The sequence below is a fragment of the Lithobates pipiens genome, unplaced genomic scaffold (assembly GCF_037356315.1).
Source record: "Lithobates pipiens isolate NorthernLeopardFrog02 unplaced genomic scaffold, aLitPip1_a1.2 Scaffold_18, whole genome shotgun sequence".
Classification (NCBI taxonomy): domain Eukaryota; kingdom Metazoa; phylum Chordata; class Amphibia; order Anura; family Ranidae; genus Lithobates; species Lithobates pipiens.
Genome location: NW_027507758.1, coordinates 219,800,127 through 219,818,660, shown reverse-complemented (window position 1 = coordinate 219,818,660; position 18,534 = coordinate 219,800,127). Strand labels below are relative to the sequence as shown.

Here is an 18,534-nt window from a genome sequence, read left to right as displayed (position 1 = left end):
CGCGCTATCAGCGCGAGGAGGAATAATAACCGATTACCGGCTCCATTGTATCACATGATCAGCTGTCATTGGCTGACAGCTGATCACGTGGTAAGGGGTCGGGATCGACCCCTTGCTCGGATCGGTGATCGGGCGAGTCTCATAGACTCGCCGATCACAGAGCGCACTGCGCACGCCCCTCAGGGGGCGCGCAGGCCGCTCGTGCACGGGACGACGTCAATAGACGTAGTCCCGCAAAGGAGGTCCATGCTGTAGCCGTCATTCGGCTATAGCGCGGGTCTCAAGTGGTTAAGAGTAATAGCACGTGGAGAAACCAGATTCTTCAATACTCCTACAGAAGTGATATTATGGTTGGAAAAAATTGAACGACACATGCAACAGGGGGAGGAAATATGAAGAGGAGAGGAAGGAAGGAAGTTGAATTTGGACATAGCTTGCGGAGTTGACTGGCTATTTTTTTGATTTTGATTTTTTCCTTTTTTTCTCTCCGATATTTTTTCTCTTTTTTGCCATGCTCTAAACAATTAAGAAACCGGGACAGAAATGAGCTTATCGATTTGAGACTTTGATCTTGTTTTTTTTTTTTCTCTCTCTCCTTTTCCTTTCTTTCTTCTCTTCTTCACTACTAATAAGAGATGGATATATTTATAGAGAAATGGGAGCGGGGGTGTAAGAGGGAAGGAAGGGGTTTATTGAGAGTTGTTTCCCTCCTTTTTTTTTTGGTTGGTTGAGGGGATAGATGTGTTATATTATTTGGAATTTTTGTTTCTGGACACATTTGATACATATGAAGGCAATTTTTTTAATATCAGAGTTGGATAACAACGCAAAATTTTTTTTTGAGACATATCACCTTGGAAGCTCTCAAAATGGGCCCCAAGAGGGGCAGGAAGGGGGTGGGAGGGGATGGGGGGGGGGGAGATGGGAGTAAGGCGACTCAAAAGGGGGGTGGGGAGAGAATAGGGTAAATGTGAGGATGAATGGGTAGGTATGCGAAGGTATAGGTATGATAAGAATGCGTGTGGGGGGAGGATGAGGGATGGGAAGGAGGGGGGTATAAGGCTAAAAGGGATGTAAAGTAAAACATGGTAAAGGTTTTGAGGATGCACATGAGGAGAAATCACTAAAAACACTGGATAGGAAACACAAGAAACAGAGTGGAAAAAAATACCCTAGAACACAAAAAATTATGCTATATGGAATAGGATTAAGGAATAATTTTGTCAAAAGAATAATTAAAAGAATGATGAAATGATGGAAAATAAGGAAGAAGTAAAGTTGTACATTTCACCAAAAGAGTTAAAATATGCTTATGGAATGTGCGGGGGTAAAAGACCAGAGCAAAAGGCAGGCAATTTTTTCTATAGGTAGCACGAGTGGATATGGAATGCTTTGCCTCCAAGAGACACACCTTGAAAAAGAAACAACCTGCGTTTTAAAACACAGGAAATATAAGATACAATACCACTCGATGCATACCCCCTTTTCAAGAGGGGTAAGCACTTTGATAGATCCTGGAATAGGGTTTTCTTGCAGACAAAGCATGGTAGTTGTCAAGGGAAGATATGTTTTTCTTTTTTGTAGGATGGAAGATAGAGAATGTGTGATAGCCAATGTGCATATACCTCCGCCATTTAATACAGAAATTCTGTGTGATTTGATGGGGGTTTATCGTGGACAAGCCAGGGGTGTCATTCATAGTGGCAGGAGATTTTAATATGACAATGAACCAAAATATAGATAGGTTTCCACAGAAGGTACATGGAAATGTAGCACCCAGTGGCCCATTACACCAATTCTGTGAGGAGACAGGGCTAGTAGACATATGGAGGAGATGGTACCCTACGGTAAAACAGTACTCCTGCCACTCCAGGATGCACTCTTCCTTGTCCAGGATCTACCTTGTATTATGCAATGAGGAGGCTTTGAAGATTATAGAAGAGGTGGATTATGAACCAAGGGGAATTTCGGATCATTCACTGGTAACATTCTCAATAAAAATAGGGATAAGTCATAGTAGAAGGGATTGGAAGGTAAATCCTTTTTGGTTAGAGATAATTGAGAATATAGAGGAGGTTACAGTTAGTTTGAAGGAATTTATAAGTATAAATGCAGGGTCTACCACAGTGGGGATAATGTGGGATACTTTGAAAGCGTTCCTTAGTGGAGTACTGATAAAAAAAATCTCAGGTTAAGAAGCGGTCAATAGCTAAAGAAACAGTAGCAAGAGAGTGTAAGGTGGGCAGAAGTGAGGTATTTGAGGGCACTGACAGATAGCCATAGGGAATGGGTGGAGAAACAAGTAGAATATAAGAGATTAATACTGGAGAAAGAAGAGAAAAAAAAGGCTATTTCAGAGGCAGAGTTTTTATGGAGAGGGGGAACAGGTTGGAAGAATCTTAGCTTTAATAGCCAAGGCAAATAGCCCATCTTCTATTATACCAGCAGTCCTAGATAAGGAAGGTAACATCAAGAGGTCTACCTCGGGGGGATAGCAAATTAATTTAAAAAATACTATGAGGAATTGTATAAGGTCTCAAATTCTAATGTAGAAGGAGAAATGTGGTATTTCTTCAGGAAAATAAAAGTACCCCAACTAACGGAGGAGGATAGGGAGGGATTGGAGGCTTCACTGACGCTAGAGATCTACAAAAAATGTGGGGCTATATTATTACCCAATCTCTTACAGGTGTTCAATGGAGCCTTCGAAGAAGGGAAGTTACCGTTATCAATGACTGGGGCTACTATAGTCGTATTGGCAAAAGAAGGGAAAAATCAGCTGGAGACTTCATACAGGCCTATATCATTACTGTGCTCCGATGTAAAAATCCTGGCAAAGGCACTGGCAACAAGAGTACATAAAATAATAGCTAAAGTGGTGCATCCAGACCAGACGGGTTTTATATCAGATAGATCCACAAGTACGAATATAAGACATACGTATTTAAACATGCACATCCCAACAGAAAATGAGGGAAATAGAGAAATCTCATCCCTTGATGCAACCAAGGCCTTTGACAGCCTTGAATGGCATTATTTATGGAAGGTCCTGGTGGAATTTCAGTTTGGGCCTAGGTTTGTACATTGGATAAGATTGCTATATACGGGACCCAGGGCAAAGGGAGGATAAATGGAGCGTGTTCTGATTGGATCCAGTTGAGGGGGACGAGGCAGGGGTGTCCATTGTCACCCCTGCTTTTTGCCCTCGCAATGGAGCCATTGGTTTATGAGGGTCACAGGAGGTACAGGGATTTAAAAGGGGACAAGGAGAGGAAAAGGTCGCTATGTATGCAGTTGATGTGCTATTGTTTCTTGTGGACACAAGGTCCTCATTGGTGGCAGCAATGAGGACGATTACAGAATTTGGATACTTTTCTGGACTGGAAATTAATTGGGATAAAACAGTGCTTTTGCCAATAGATCCCTAAAGAAACCATTGCCACAACAGGTAACCCAAATAAGAACAATTAGCCAAATGAAATATTTAGGTGTGAATATGACAAGAGACCCAGGGCAGTATATAACAGGAAATATAGTTCCACTTATGACAAAGCTGATACGAAAAATTAGAATATGGAAAAACCTTCCCCTCTCGGTAGCTGGTAGGTGCAATCTAATCAAAATGGTGTGGATGCCACAAATACTATATGTGGTACATAACTCCCCAGTCTGGATTCCTAAGCACTGGTTTAAGAAAATAGAAAGTGTGTTTAGAGAATTAATATGGAAGAATGGGATGGCAAGGATTCGCCTACAAGTGTTACAGAGGCCAAGGGAAATGGGAGGCCTGGCATTACCAAATATGAGATATTATTTTTTGGCAGCCCAATTACAGTATATGAAGGGAAACAACCTATCGGAAGAACAGGAGGTAGGAAATAAGCTCCTGTTGAATGATACCTCTCATGGTACAATTGTGGGGGCGGTGGAGGCCGACTCTTTCAGGTCTAGATGTCCAGTTAATGGTAAAATGTTGGGAATCCGTTAAGACTATGTTGGGATATAGTGGATTCTCTGAATTCTCCCCAGTGTGGGAAAATAAAAATTTAGAGGAGCGGGACCGGAGGGGAATCCACTACCTAATACAGCTGTACAAGGAAGGGAGATTGAAATCATTCCAGGAAATAAGGGAAGAATATGAAGTCGCAAACTGCTCATTTTATAGGTACTTGCAAATTAGATATGCTTTGGAGGCACAATTTAAAGGGATGGTATTAGAGTTGAGCAAGATGCCCTTACTTAGGAAAATAGTAAACACTAGAACAACTAAAGGAGTAATTTCCGATATGTATGGCTATATAAGGGGTGCAGAACAAGAAAGAGGTAGAATTTGGGAATAGGGTAAAGTGGGAGAAGGATGTGGGCCCAAAAACAGAGGAACAATGGGGAGGAGTTTTGCATTAGGGACTAAGGTTTCACTGTCTCCCTCGCAAATTGTATCTCAATTATATTTGACATATAATATGCCCTTGAAGTTATTTATGTTTGGGAAAAGACAGGATGCAGAATGCCAGAGATGTGGAGGCAGAAGAGGGGATCTGATACATATGATGTGCTGATGCCCCAGGCTACATAGATATTGGAAATAAGTAATAGGAAAAATAAACCAGGTGTTTGGGACATTGTTAGAAGTGGAGGCTAAAACCTGTATATTGGGCTTAATGAAAGAGGAAGGGATGACAGGAGATACTCAGATAGCACTAACCAGATATATATTCCAAGGGAGAAAACTGATCGCTCATAGATGGCAGAGGAAAGATTCACACATGGTAAAAGACACGATAAAGAAAGAGGAATATATTATATATATATATATATATATAGGAAAAGGGGTAACTATAAGAAATATGAAAGGCTATGGAAAAAATGGTGGGAGATGGGATGAATGTGAGTAAGGAATGGAAGGTATGAATGGAGAATGGAAGGGAAGAAATTGTGAAAATAGGAGGGGGGGGGGGGGGGGGAGAGTAGAGGGAGGGATAAAAGGAAAAAGTGTTTGATAATTACCCTATTGTGATGATATAAGTTTGTCTCCTACCCCCCCCCCCCCTTCCTGGCATGTTTTCCCTTTTTTTTTTTTTTTTTTTCAGTTGCACTGGTTGTAAATTTGTGTTAACAGGGGAGACTGGATGTTATATAAGGGGATTATTGGATTAATATATATGGGAAATAATTGTATTTTAAGGACCAGAGCATATAAAAATTAAAAAATCCTTCCAATATAGTGCCTGGGGCGTCCCCTTAGTCTTCTTGTCTGTAAAGTGGCACATCTTTACCATGTCTAGAATCTGCTTCAGCAATAAATGCATTTATAAAGCGAAAAAAAAAAAAAAAAAAAAACTTTTTTGGTTTATAGTGCAAAAAAATGTAAAAGTAGTTAAATACCACCAAAAGAAAGCTCTATTTGTGGGGGAAAAAAATAAAAATTTTCGGTGCAGTGACCCACAACCGCGCAATTGTCAGTTAAAGTAACGCAGTGCTGCATCGCAAAAAATTACCAGGTAAGGAAGAGGGGTAAATCTTCTGGAGTTCAAGTGGCTAAATAACGGAAAATTGTTTCATACTTACCGTAATTTTCCTTTCCTAGTGCCTATCCATGGCAGCATACCAGTGATAACTATGCCCTGGAGTCCTCCCCTCAGGATAGTCACTAGCTTATAAAAAGGAAACCCATATCCCCCCCTAGCATTCTACAATTATATTGAATACCAGGGAGGGTATGTATGCTGCCATGGATAGGCACCAGGAAAGGAAAATTACAGTAAGTATGAAACAATTTTCCGTTTTCCTGGTGCCTGGGTGGGTAATGCTTCAAAGGAAAACTTTATTTAAGGCAATGCCAGGGCTGACTCAATAGTCCTTCTACCAAATTCCACCGATGTTAGTGCCCCTGGGTCAATTCTGTAGTGACGCATGAACGTATTTGGAGACGTCCATGTGGCTGCCTTGCAGATAGTCTCTAAGGATACGCATGCCCTTGCCGTCCATGAGGACGAAACAGCTCTAGTGGAATGAGCTCTGACCGCCGGCGGATACAACCCTCTTTCCCTATACACCTTTTGAATTAATTTGCAGATCCAAGAGGCGATAGTCCTAGATGTGGCTTCTTTCCCTTTATTCCTACCCCATGGTATTATGAATAGCCTATTCGAGGACCTAAAGGGAATCGTGACCTGTAAGTAGCGTGTTAAAACTTTTGAAATGTCCAGTTATTGTACCGCCCCAGAGTGTGGGTCTGTAAAGGTTGGTAGTGCCCAGCCTTCAGAGAGTGTGGCACGGGAAGAAACTTTTGGGACAAAACCACGCACTGTCCGTAGTTCTACCCTGTCTCGAAAAAAGGTTATGTGCTCTTTTTCTGCCCCCAACGCTTGCAACTCTGAAGCTCTTCTTCCTGAATTAATAGCCACCAAGAAAACCGTTTTCAGAGTTAGGTTCCAAAGTGAAGCAGAATCCAATGGGATGAACGGTTAAGACTTTCTAGAACCAGAAGTAGATCCCCGGCTGGAAAGGAACGTTTTAGCTGTGGGCGAATCTTCTTGACTGCCTTAAGGAAATGTACGATGAGTGCATCTTCTGCCCATCTTTTCTGGGTACTCGCTGAAATAGCTGCCACTTGGACCTTTAGGGAGCTTAGGCTGAGTCCCAAGTCCAAGCCTGATTGTAAGAATGCAAAGATTACTGATGTGGACGGCACAGCTGGGTTTAACTGTCCGTCTTCCACAAACTGTTTGAACTTATCCCATATCTTTGAGTAAATGTAATTAGTAGAGGGCTTCCTTGCCTTTAATAGGGTTGAAATTACGCCCGCCGAACATCCTAGGGATTGGAATCTTTTCTGTTCAAGATCCAGGCATGTAAGTTCAGCTTGTGTGGGGCTGGATGAAAAAAAAAAAACTTTCCCTGTGAGAGCAGTTGCGGGAATACTGGGATCTTGACCGGAGCATGTACACTGAAGCTCATTGTCCATGAGAACCATGGCCTCTTCGGCCAATAGGGAAGAACTGTCACAAACCTGACCGGCTCCATCGATAATCTGGAGCAGAAATTTGGCAATCAATGGTCTGGGAGGAAATGCATATGCAGTCTTGCAGTGCCGTGGGCACGATAAGGCATCTACCGCCTCTGCTCCAGGGTGAGGTAGGCGGGACAGGAACCTTGGCAACTTTGCGTTCGTTGGGGAGGTGAATAGGTCTGTGTTCTGGAGGTTTCTGTAACTTCGCAATCCACCTGAACACCGCCGGAGGGAGCGACCATTCGTTGCTGTCTGGGAAACAGCGAGATAGGAGATCCGCCTGTTGATTCAAACGGCCCGGGAGATAGATTGCCTTCAAATCCACCAGATTTCTCTCTGCCCACAACATAATAGGCTCTACCTCTCTCAACAGCATGAGGCTGTGAGTTCCCCCTTGACGTTGTATATATGCTACCGCTGCTTTGTTGTCCAGACGGACTAGCACCTGTTTCTGACGTACATGTTCCTCCAAATTTATCAGTGCCAAATATACCACTCGCAGCTCCAGGATATTGGATTCTTCTCCCTCCATGGGGATATCCCATCTCCCTTGTACCTCCAGGTGACTACAGTGTGCCCGCCACCCCTTCGCGCACGCATCGGTGGTAAGGATGGTCCAAGAGGGCCCTGTAGGAGGCGAGGCCTCGAGATCTTGTCTTCTTTTGTTCACCATAGCAGACCCCTCTTCATGGATGTCAATATCGCTATACTTTGATACAGTGAGTTCCTCTTCCATTGTGTCAAAAGGCCCCATTGAAAAGTCCTCAGATGCCAATGGGACCAGGGCACCATCGGTATACAGGCTGACATGGTCCCCATCAGACTTAGGCAATTTGACACAGACAGGTGAGATAGTGTTTTTAAGTGGCCCATTTTCTGAGCGATCGCTGTCACTTTCTGGGGGGGGGGGCGCACTGTGCCTGCCTTGGTGTCGAAGAGAGCACCTAGATAAACTATTGCTTGCGTCGGGATCAGGACCCTCTTCCCTGTGTTTATTAGCCACCCGAACTCTTTCAGAGTGGACAGAAGAATTTGCCTGTGCTCTACCAATTGGTCTGAACTGTATGCTAGCAATAGGATCTCGTCCAGACAATGGAAAACTAGAAGTCCCTTCTCTCTGGGGGGTGCTAGAACTGCAAATCAACACCTTCGAGAATATTCTTGGCGATGTGCACAGACCAAAAGGAAGGCACTGAAATTGAACGCGAGTTGATCTTACTGCCACCCTCAAAAACCTTTGGAAGGCAGGCAGCATGGGCACATGGAAATACGCATCTTGCAAATCCACAGAGATCATCCAGTCTCCTGGTTGAACTGCCTGTACGATCATCTGTAATGATTCCATCTTGAAGGATTCCAACTGAATAACTGCCCTTGCCTAAGAAAGAGAGGAGAGTAGAACCCTGTGGGACAGGTATCGCCGCTTGTTGCACCAGCAGGAGTTGAAGGTAACTTTGCAGAGCTTCTGCCTTTTGAGGTTAAGTTGGTATCTTTGTTTGAATGAATGAGTCTTGTGGGGGCTGTTCTTGGAACGTCCAAAAATGTCCGAACCAGACCGTAGATACACCCACGGGTCCCTGCATCTGTGCAGCCAGGCTTCTGCGAACTCCTTCAAACTGGCCCCTACTGGTGGGGATGACCTCTTGTCAAAAGGACTTCGCTGGGGAGATTTCTTTGCTTATTTGTTTTCAAGAAAGTAGCCTGAGTGCTTCTTCAAGTCCTTTTGGAGTCCCTACTTGGCTGGAAGTTGCTGGAATTCCTATCTAGACCACTGATATTTAGACGACACCACTCGAGAACGCCTAACCCTTCTATCCTGGGGGAGCAATCCTGATTTTCCCCCAGTCACTTTTGAGATTGCCTTTCCCAGCCTCTCTCCGAAGAGGGCCTTCCCATCAAATGGAATTTTGCACCAATTTTGTTTGGATGCCGCATCCGCTGCCCACGGCTTTAGCCACAATGCTCTTTTGGCCATGTCAGCATGGAACATTGCCCTGGCTGAATATCTCATGGTGTCCATTGCAGCCTCTCCAATAAAATCTGTCGATATTTTAAGCTCATCCAAAGCTTTAATAATATCATCTTCTCAAATAGCCTCCTCGATATTCTCTGTCCACACTTTGACCGCATTGGAGACTGAAGCCAGGGCCACCGCTGCTCTGCAGGCTTCGCCGGCCAACTTGTAGGCCTTCTTCAGGTCCGCATCTATTGGTCTATCCAATGGGTCCCCAAAGATCTTCCATAGGAAGGGTAATATTCTTTGCTAGCCGCACTACCGCCACATCAACTAACGGACAAACCGAAACTAAACGAAATTTTCTGTTGTGTACAAGTCTAATATCTATATCTATAATCTCTCATCTGTAATAAAGAAAAATAATATATATAAAAAAAAAATTCGTAGAATTAGATAATGAGAATTTTTTTTTTTTAAGAGACTTTTTTTTTTCCTGTCCATTCTTTTAGCTTCTATTTCAGTCGCCTTTTCCACCCTTACTTGGCTTCACAATTATGAGCCAGCCGCCATTTCTTAGGCAAGGGCACATACATACTTTATAAAAAAAAAAAAAAAAAGAAAGGAATTAGACTAAGAGAGTGCCTTGGGCTGTTACTCTTGTTTCAGCCCTATACACCAGAACACGTCTAACCAGACTTCTGGTCACCAAAGTGGACGCTCCCGTCCAAGCTCAAGACACAGCTCATCCTCCAAAAGGCAGCGGTCAAGCAGCCCATCCAGACGAGAGATCAAAGAGTGTAGGGCATGCGGAGCGACGCCTTTACCAGATAAACATATCTGCCAAAATTGCTTGCAGGGTTATGCGATTCAGGGGACCAAAGTTGAGCAGGTTACAGACCTTATTAAAAGAGTGGTCAAAGACTCCTTAACCACTTACAGACCGGACCATTTTGCTGGTCAAAGACCAGACCACTTTTTGCGATTCGGCACTGCGTCGCTTTAACTGACAATTGTGCGGTCGTGCGACGTGGCTCCCAAACAAAATTGACGTCCTTTTTTTCCCACAAATAGAGCTTTCTTTTGGTGGTATTTGATCACCCCTGCGGTTTTTATTTTTTGCGCTATAAACAAAAATAGAGCGACAATTTTTAAAAAAACGCATTTTTTTTTTTATTAGTTGCAAAATTAGTCCGAATTTCGTTTCGTTACGAAACGAATTGCACAAGCCTAATATATATATATATATATATATATATATATATATATATGAATGAGAGAGAGAGAGATATATATTTTTCACTAACTGCAAGCGAAAAAAGGAAATATTCCCCAAAGACCCCATATTCCCTAGAATTATATATATATATATATATATATATATATATATATATATATATATATACACACACACACACATATTGACTAATCCTTGCCGCATACCAAAGTATACAAACTACACAAAAAAAAAATATATACTTCTCATTGAAAGATTTCTCCTCTATTACTTTTGTGGGGACAACCCAAAATTTGGGATTTTCTTTTACTTTCACTGATAATGATAAACAGCACAAATAGGGAGGGTGAATCTCCCTAATGGGGTCACAGACATATTGCATTTTATTGTGGCTTTGTACCATGTGACATTCTGTATAGTGGAAACATCAGCTGCGATGTCGACATCGCTGGACTTCAGGACAGGAAAGTGTCCCATTATTAAAAGTCAGTAGCTGCAGTATATGTAGCTGCTGGCTTTTAATTTTTGCAGAGGCGGGCGGGCCTCCTCTTTAAAAGAGAAGGGATTTTTTTTCAGTATCATACTTACCTAAATGGATGCAGCATCGGTCCCCTGGCGCCTCTGCACTGAGAACCGTGCAATTGAACGTTGCCGATGGCTCTGTTCTCACAGCTCACAGACTGTCAATCAGCAGCTCTCCTCTCCCTCCTTGCTCACTGGAGCGCTGAGCTGTGGAGGGGGTGGGGAGCAGCTGTCTCAGCCTCTCAGCGGCTGGCTTAGAGGCTGAGACATGTGTCAGTCCTAGCACCTGGCAGATGCAAGCTTCCCATTGTCAGGATGACGCGGTGCCTGCACTGATTTCTGTGACGTCAGCAGAGAGCAGACTTCAGTCCGCTCTCTGCTGAAAAAGGGTCACAGGAGTGCAAAACGCATTGCACTCCTGTGATCCATAGGAGAAGCCCAGCCAAACGAGCTTTGGCTGGACTTCTCCTTTAATTGTTAGCCTCAAGTACAGAAATGAACATTACTACAGTACTTCGCATAGTTCTTATAGTAATTACCATCTTCGGGTTGCACACATAAGTCTATCTAGTTCAACCAGCTGAAAAAAAAATGGAATAACTAAACTAGGATAGCTCCTCGATGCAGAGTCTCCATGAGTGTATATATGCGAGCAGTCGTAAATAGCTGCGCGAGCGGTCAGCCTGCTATTGCTTTCAAGGAGGCTTTCACTCGCAGCTAGTCGTTGAGTATGCCCGCTCGGTCTGCTGCCAACAGTCCTATTCACAAGTATGAATGGGGCTTAAATTGTAATATTCAGTTATATTTTGTGTGTTTAGGAATGCATTAAGCTATTTTTTTTAAACAATCGACTGATATGGCCAATGCTAGTAATAAGCTAGTACTTAATAAAATGCAATAAAAAAATAGGATTTTAAAAACAGCTTACCTGTAAAATCCTTTTCTTTGATGTACATCAGGGGACACAGAGCCGTAGTACTTACTACATGGGTTTCATCAGCGTATCAGGTACTGGACACTGGCACGCCCCTTAAAGTGGTTGTAAACCCTTACAAACCACTTTGACCTACAGGTAAGCCTAGATTAAGGCTTACCTGTAGGTCCAAGAAATATCTCCTAAACCTACATGGTTTAGGCGATATTTACAAAAAGACAGGCACCGCTGTCTGCGGTGCATGCGCCGTAGACGGTGGTGCGCAGGCGCACTGAGCAGGCCGCAGATCACGGTGATATGCTGCGAGTGCCGGCTCCTGTGAGCATGCGCGGGAGAGACGTCATCGCGGCTCCAGCGAATCACAGCACCGGAGCAGCGAGACACCGAAGTCACTCCAGGATACATGGCAGCGGTGAAGATGAAGGAGGAGGACCGCTTCGGGTGCTTCGTTCTCAGATAAGTTATTCATAATGAGCTAGTATGCCTGCAAAAATAAGGGTCACCAGAACTAGTGTGCTCATTGATAGATTTTCCCTCTATTACTTTTGTTGCGACAACCCAAAATTCTTTTACTTTCACTGATAATGATAAACAGCACAAATAGGGAGGGTGAATCTCTCTAATGGGGTCACAGACAGCACTAAAAACATGACTTTGAATTCATCTCCCCTCTATCCAGAACAAAAAAAAAAAAAAAGTTTTGCCTTTAGTTATACTGTAATGCTGAATTCCAACTTTCTTTTTACTAGAACTGAATGGAATGATCAGTCCCAGCATAGATCATACCTCATACTATCATACCATGTTGCTCTGTTGTCTGCAGATCCTCTAATATTCTGCGTTTTTTTTGTGTTGTATAGTCTGGATGTAGACTGAATTCCTTCCAGCCACTTCCTACTGCATCTCTAGCCTAGAACAAACCCCTCTGTAGTCTTTCACACTGTGCAAATCATGCAACTTCCCTCACAGCTCTGATGGGTCGGTGGGAAGGAATACATCCTAATTAGCATTCAGTCCCCTCCAGTCACACCTACAAGAATATTCCAAACCTCCCAAGTCCCTCTTCACAGATCACACCCTGACCAGAGCCTGATACTCCCTGAAACTACAGAGGCTTAAAGAGGAAGTAAAGCCTCTAAAAAAAAAAAAAAAAAAAAAACACCCTGCAAGGCCAAGGCATAATGAGCTGGTATGCATAGCATACCAGCTCATTATGAATTACTTACCTGAGATCGAAGCCCTGGCAATGGCCCTCATTCGCTTCCTCCTCCGACGCCATCCATCTCAGAGTGACTTCCTGGTATCGTGGCTCCGGCGCTGTGACTGGCCGGAGCCGCAATGACATCACTCCCACGCATGCACGCTGGTGCCGCCACAAACGGCATGATCGCCGTTAGAAGCGGCACGCTCAGTGCACCGTAGACATTGGTGCTGCTATTCCTGCAAATATCTCCTAAACCTTTTAGGTTTGGAAGATATTTCTTGCACCTACAGGTAAGCCTTAATCTAGGCTTACCTGTAGGTTAAAGTGGTTGTAATGGGTTTACAACCACTTTAAAGCATGGTGGGACATGTAGTATGAGGACTAGTAAAAGGAAGGAAACAGGAAGTGAGAGAACTTTGAAAAACCCGCCTTTTACTGCTAAAGTAGGCAAGATACACATAAGATGACTCTAGGGTTGTGATTCATTTACATGTACAGTGCATCTGCTGGTTTAGGGAAGAAAATCAGGAGTTCTGCTTTAAGATTATAGGCCTCAAACTGCTGGATAATAATAAAAGCAAATTAAGGTTTAAAGGCCCTATCCTGTACAAGGGAAACATGTAGAAAAAAATAAATTTTCTTAAAAGCACTTTAAGAGACCGATACCACAAACAGCTCTAGGTACCTTACAATCCACTTTCAGGAAAACAAACATTTTTTTGCACCTTCTACAATTAAAACAAGACCACTCACCATACAGTCCAATATAGGAAGTGCCAAATGCTCAAATGAACTAATATCCACAACATACTGCCCAACTGTGTATTCATGTCTCCCATCCGACTGACTAGCTCTAAAAAGGAAAGAGAAAATCTGAAACTGTTCTCAATAAGGTTACACAATAAAAATAAAGTGTATTTATAAACAAAATAACTCCCATGTGCTCCTTCAATATAAATACATATAAGTACAATATAACCAGTCTTGTTTCTTTAAAAACAAAAACAAAAAAAAACCTGGTGATCCTACCAGACCTGGGGTCTTGCTCCGAAAGGGTGGCCATGTTGCAGGACCTACAGTGAATTCATTGCACTGCTGTGACCCTCTGCAGCTGCACAGAGCTTCAGCACTATGAAAAGGTTATTAGAGTTGCCACCACTCAAGTCCCACCCTCTCACTGCCAACCGGTGCACTGGCCACTTACTTCAAGGTGGTGCTCTGCATCTAGACAAAGTGATGCAGGGTATACTCTTGGATCCTTCATCCCAGCTCTGGCTGATGGAAGACTTCTGTGGCCACAATGATAATGTTACAGGGGCAAGGGTGATTTTTCTTGCATCATCTAAAAGACTTGGAGTTTTTAAAGGAGAGGTGAGCTAATGGCAGCTTCTACATTTTGAATGTGAAAAAGATGAATTTTTAATTGCTTGCAAATTCCATATCTCGTCATACAATACAGGACACAGGAAAAGTATTCATAGACACTACCTTCAGGTGATTGGAAACTGACTCATTTTTCAGGGACACACCAACTGAGAGCCTCCCCTACAACCCAAACCAATCCATGAGTCCTCAGATTTGCATTAAGCAATGCAGAGTAACCAATGAATAGCTCCATTAACCACTTGACCTCTGGCAAATTTACCCCCCTTCCTGACAAGCCCATTTTTTGCCATACGGCACTCCGTTACTTTAACCACTTCAGCCCCGGGAAGATGCTGCTCAATGACCACAGCACTTTTTACAATTTGGCACTGTGCTGCTTTAACTGGTAATTGCGCGGTCATGCAAAAAAACAAAAATTTGTTTTTCTCCACAAATAGAACAAAGACGAAAATGTTGAAAAAGAATGATATTTTCTACTTTTAGTTATAAAAAAATCCAATAAACTAAATGTTAGTCATACATTTAGGCCAAAATGTATTCAGCCACATGTCTTTGGTAAAAAAAAAAAAAAAAAAAAGTCAATAAGCGTATATTTCTTGGTTTGCGCAAAAGTTGCTGCATCTACAAAATTAGGGTAGATTTTCTGGAATTTATGCAGCTTTTAGTTTATGGCTGCCTATTTCATTTCTTTAGGTGCTAAAATAGCAGGAAGTACAACCACCCCCCCCCCCCCAAATTACCCCATTTTGGAAAGTAAACGCCCCAAGGAAATTGCTGAGATGCATGTTGAACCCATTGAATATTTTTTTTTGTCACAAGTGATTAAAAAAAATGACAAAAAAAAATTACACTAAGTTGTCACTAAATTAAATATTGCTCACACATATGCCAAGGTTATATGTGGAATTACATCCCAAAATAAATTCTGCTGCTTTTCCCGAGTATGGGGATACCACATGTGTGGGTCTTTTTGGCAGTCTAACCTTGTACAGGACCCCAAAAACCAATCACGGCCTTCAGGCTTTCTAAGGGCGTAAATAATAGGATTTTTTGTACTCAACGTAAAATACTTTTCTCTGTAATTCACCGACCGACACAGCTCCTCTCTTTAACAAAATGGGTTGTTAACCCTATCACTGGAGATACTAGGCAAGTTGTAATACAACACTTCAGAACTTTTAGTTCCGCCCAGGGGGCAGTCCCTATGCTACAACCCCAAAGACTGCTCAGGCAGAACTAAGTACGTAAACAAGCAGTATAACTTAAAGAGAAAAAGGAGGGGCGGGGGCTATGTCGGTCGGTGAATTACAGATAAAAGGATTTTATGGCGAGTACAAAAAATCCTATTTTCTCTTATATTCATCGACCAGCACAGCTCCTCTCTGTAACAAAATGGGACGTCCACAAGCAGTGGCAAACGAGGGGTGGAAAAAACAGCATAAAAACTTCATCTGCCATGGCCAGTGGGAACTAGTGAAACTAAACCCACAAAAAAACAACAGTGTGTGGAAAAACACCACCACATAACCGGGTATCCTCAACAGGAGTGATCCCCAAGACCGCAACCATTTGCAAAAGTAATGCAACAGTGCATTAACATAACAGTACTGCGTTTTCATCGAAAAACCAGGAAAAAAAGATTGCATATTTAATTGCAACTACACGGCTGCCTGCAAAACTTTGCGACCAAAACAGGCATCGGCCGATGCACTGACGTCTACCTTGTAGAACTTGGTAAAACGTATGGACAGACGACCAGGTCGCCGCCTTACACACCTGAGCGACAGACGCTTGGTGTCGGAAGGCCCAAGATGTTCCGATTGCCCTTGTAGAGTGGGCCGTGACTGGAAAGGGAGGCACCTGCCCCTTCAAGGCGTAGGCTTGTACTACAATCTGTCTGATCCACCTGGAAATGGTGGCCGATGAGTCCGTCATACCCTTCTTTGGACCAGTCACGAAACAAACAGTGAGTCTGACTTCTGAAAGGGAGCCGTGGCAGACAAATACACCTTCAGAGCCCTAACCACGTCGAGAGCGTGAAGGGACATCTCTTTGGGGTGCTTCGGCTTAGGACACAGAGAAGGTAATACAATGTCCTCATTGATATGAAAAGCCGAGACCACCTTCGGTAGAAAGGACGGCTGCGGACGCAGCACCACCTTATCCCTGTGGATGACCAGATAAGGCGACTTGCAAGACAAGGCTGCCAATTCTGAAACCCCCCTGGCCGATGTGATGGCCACTAGAAAGACCACTTTCTGGGAAAGAGTCAACAGGGGAATCTCCCCGATATTCTCAAACGGTGGCTTCTAAAGCACCAACACCAGGTTCAAATCCCATGGGGGTAATTGGTGGACGCACCGGAGGGACTACATGTAGTACCCCCTAAACAAAGGAACTCACTAATGAGTGAGACGCCAGGGGTCACTGAAAAAAGACAGCCAGGGCTAAAATTTTCCCCTTAATGGTGCTCAGCGCCAAATTTCTGGTCTACTCCTTGCTGAAGAAACAGTACAGGATCCTGGATATAGAAAAGGAGCGCAGATGCCACTCTTTCTCCTCACACATGGAGATGTAGGCCTTCCAGGTACGATGGTATATCTTCCGTGAAGATTTCCGCGCCCTCAGCATAGTTGGAATCACCAAGTCTGACAGACCCCAGTTCCTCAGCCGTTAAAGCCAGCAATGGTAAAGCAGGGTGAAAGATTGGACCTTGAGATAGGAGGTCCTCTCGCAGCGGCAGTCGTCAGGGAGCGTCTGCCACCAGATGCACCAGGTCTGCGTACCAGGGCCGCTGAGGCCAATCTGGGGCAACCAAGATTACTGGGATCCCCTTGGCTTCCACTCTTTAAAGCAGACATGGCAACAGTTTTAGTGGAAGAAAGGCGTAGATCAGCTGGTAGTGATCCCACGGAGCCACCAGCGCGTCTGCCCATGGATCTCTTGTCCTGGACACGAATCTCGGCACCTTACGATTGAGACGGGAGGCCAATAGAGCCACATCTGGTGTGTGCCATTTCAGGCACAGCAGCCTGAATATCTCCGGATGCAACGCCCATTCTCCTGGGTCCAGCATCTGATGACTCAGATAGTCCGCCTGCCAATTTTCCACCCCCGGTATGTAAATGGCTGACAGAGCCGGAATGTGTCACCCACGAAGTATGTGAGCGACCTCCCGAGCAGCGGCTGAGCTTCTTGTTCTCCCTTGGTGATTTATGTACGCCACAGCCGTGACATTGTCTGACTGTATCCTGGTCGGACATCCTTGAAGACACACGTCGACCACGTGTGGAGGCACAGCCTGATCGCTCTCAAATCGAGCAGATTGATCGGCAACCTGGATTCGTCCGTCGACCAGAGGCCCTGAGCCGACTGAATCCCTATCACTCCACCCCAGCCTGAGAGACTGGCGTCCGTACTGATCACCGTCCATTTCAGAGGAAGGAACGATTTTCCGGACTGAATCACTGGGGACCTCAACCACCAGATCAGAGAGTTCCTGACTGGCTGGCTCATCAGTAGTTTGACCGCAGATCTGAGAGTCTGCAATTTGTCTGAGGCGAGAAAGACCCTCGCTTCCCTGGAGTCCAATAGTAAACCCAGGTATTTCCAGACGCTGGGTCGGCACAACCACCGACTTCTTTAGGTTCAACAGCCACCCAAATTCTGCATGTGATCGCCACATCCTCCTCTAAATCTAAGGTGGAAGATGCTCTCAGGAGGAGATCGTCTAGGTAACCCACGATCGCGATCCCGCGTTGCCGCAGCTACGCCAATACTGGAGCCAGTATATTGGTAAAGACTCGGGGGCTGATGCTAGGCCAAAGGGAAGACTGCCAAACGCAGACATTTTTTATGCCGAAGGCATATGGGTATGTGCAGGTACGCATCCTGGATGTCCAAAGACGCCAGGAAGTCCCCTTGATGGAGTGCAGTGACTACTGAGCGAACTAATTCCATTCTGAACCTCTGCACTTTTACAAAGTGATTGAGGGCTTTTAAGTCCAATATTGGACGTACCCATTCCATATTGGAAACCACAAACGGATTTGGATAGAACCCCTGGAAGTGTTCCAATTCCGGAACTGGTACAATCACCCCCTGATTCAGCAAGTCCCCTCACTGCCCCTAGCAGGGCCTCCCAGTGAACCGGGGACGCGTGTATGCGTGTAATGTCATCCAACGAAGCTCCAAAGAGCCGGTCGCCAAGGAAGTGAAGATCCGTCAGTTTTTGGATGCTGGTCAGCAGACCAGCATTTAAGCCAAATCAGGCGCCTCAGCACCA

General features: G+C 44.2%; 1 protein-coding gene across 2 annotated transcripts in view; it reads right to left on the bottom strand.

Moving 5' to 3' along the window:
• NTPCR (nucleoside-triphosphatase, cancer-related) overlaps positions 1 to 18,534 on the bottom strand; it is a 175,361-nt gene that overhangs the window by 15,273 nt on the left and 141,554 nt on the right. For both annotated transcript variants that reach the window (XM_077486577.1, XM_077486578.1), the window contains exon 3: positions 13,617 to 13,716. In XM_077486577.1, coding sequence (XP_077342703.1) covers positions 13,617 to 13,716 — 100 coding nt within the window. The remainder of the gene's footprint in view (positions 1 to 13,616; positions 13,717 to 18,534) is intronic.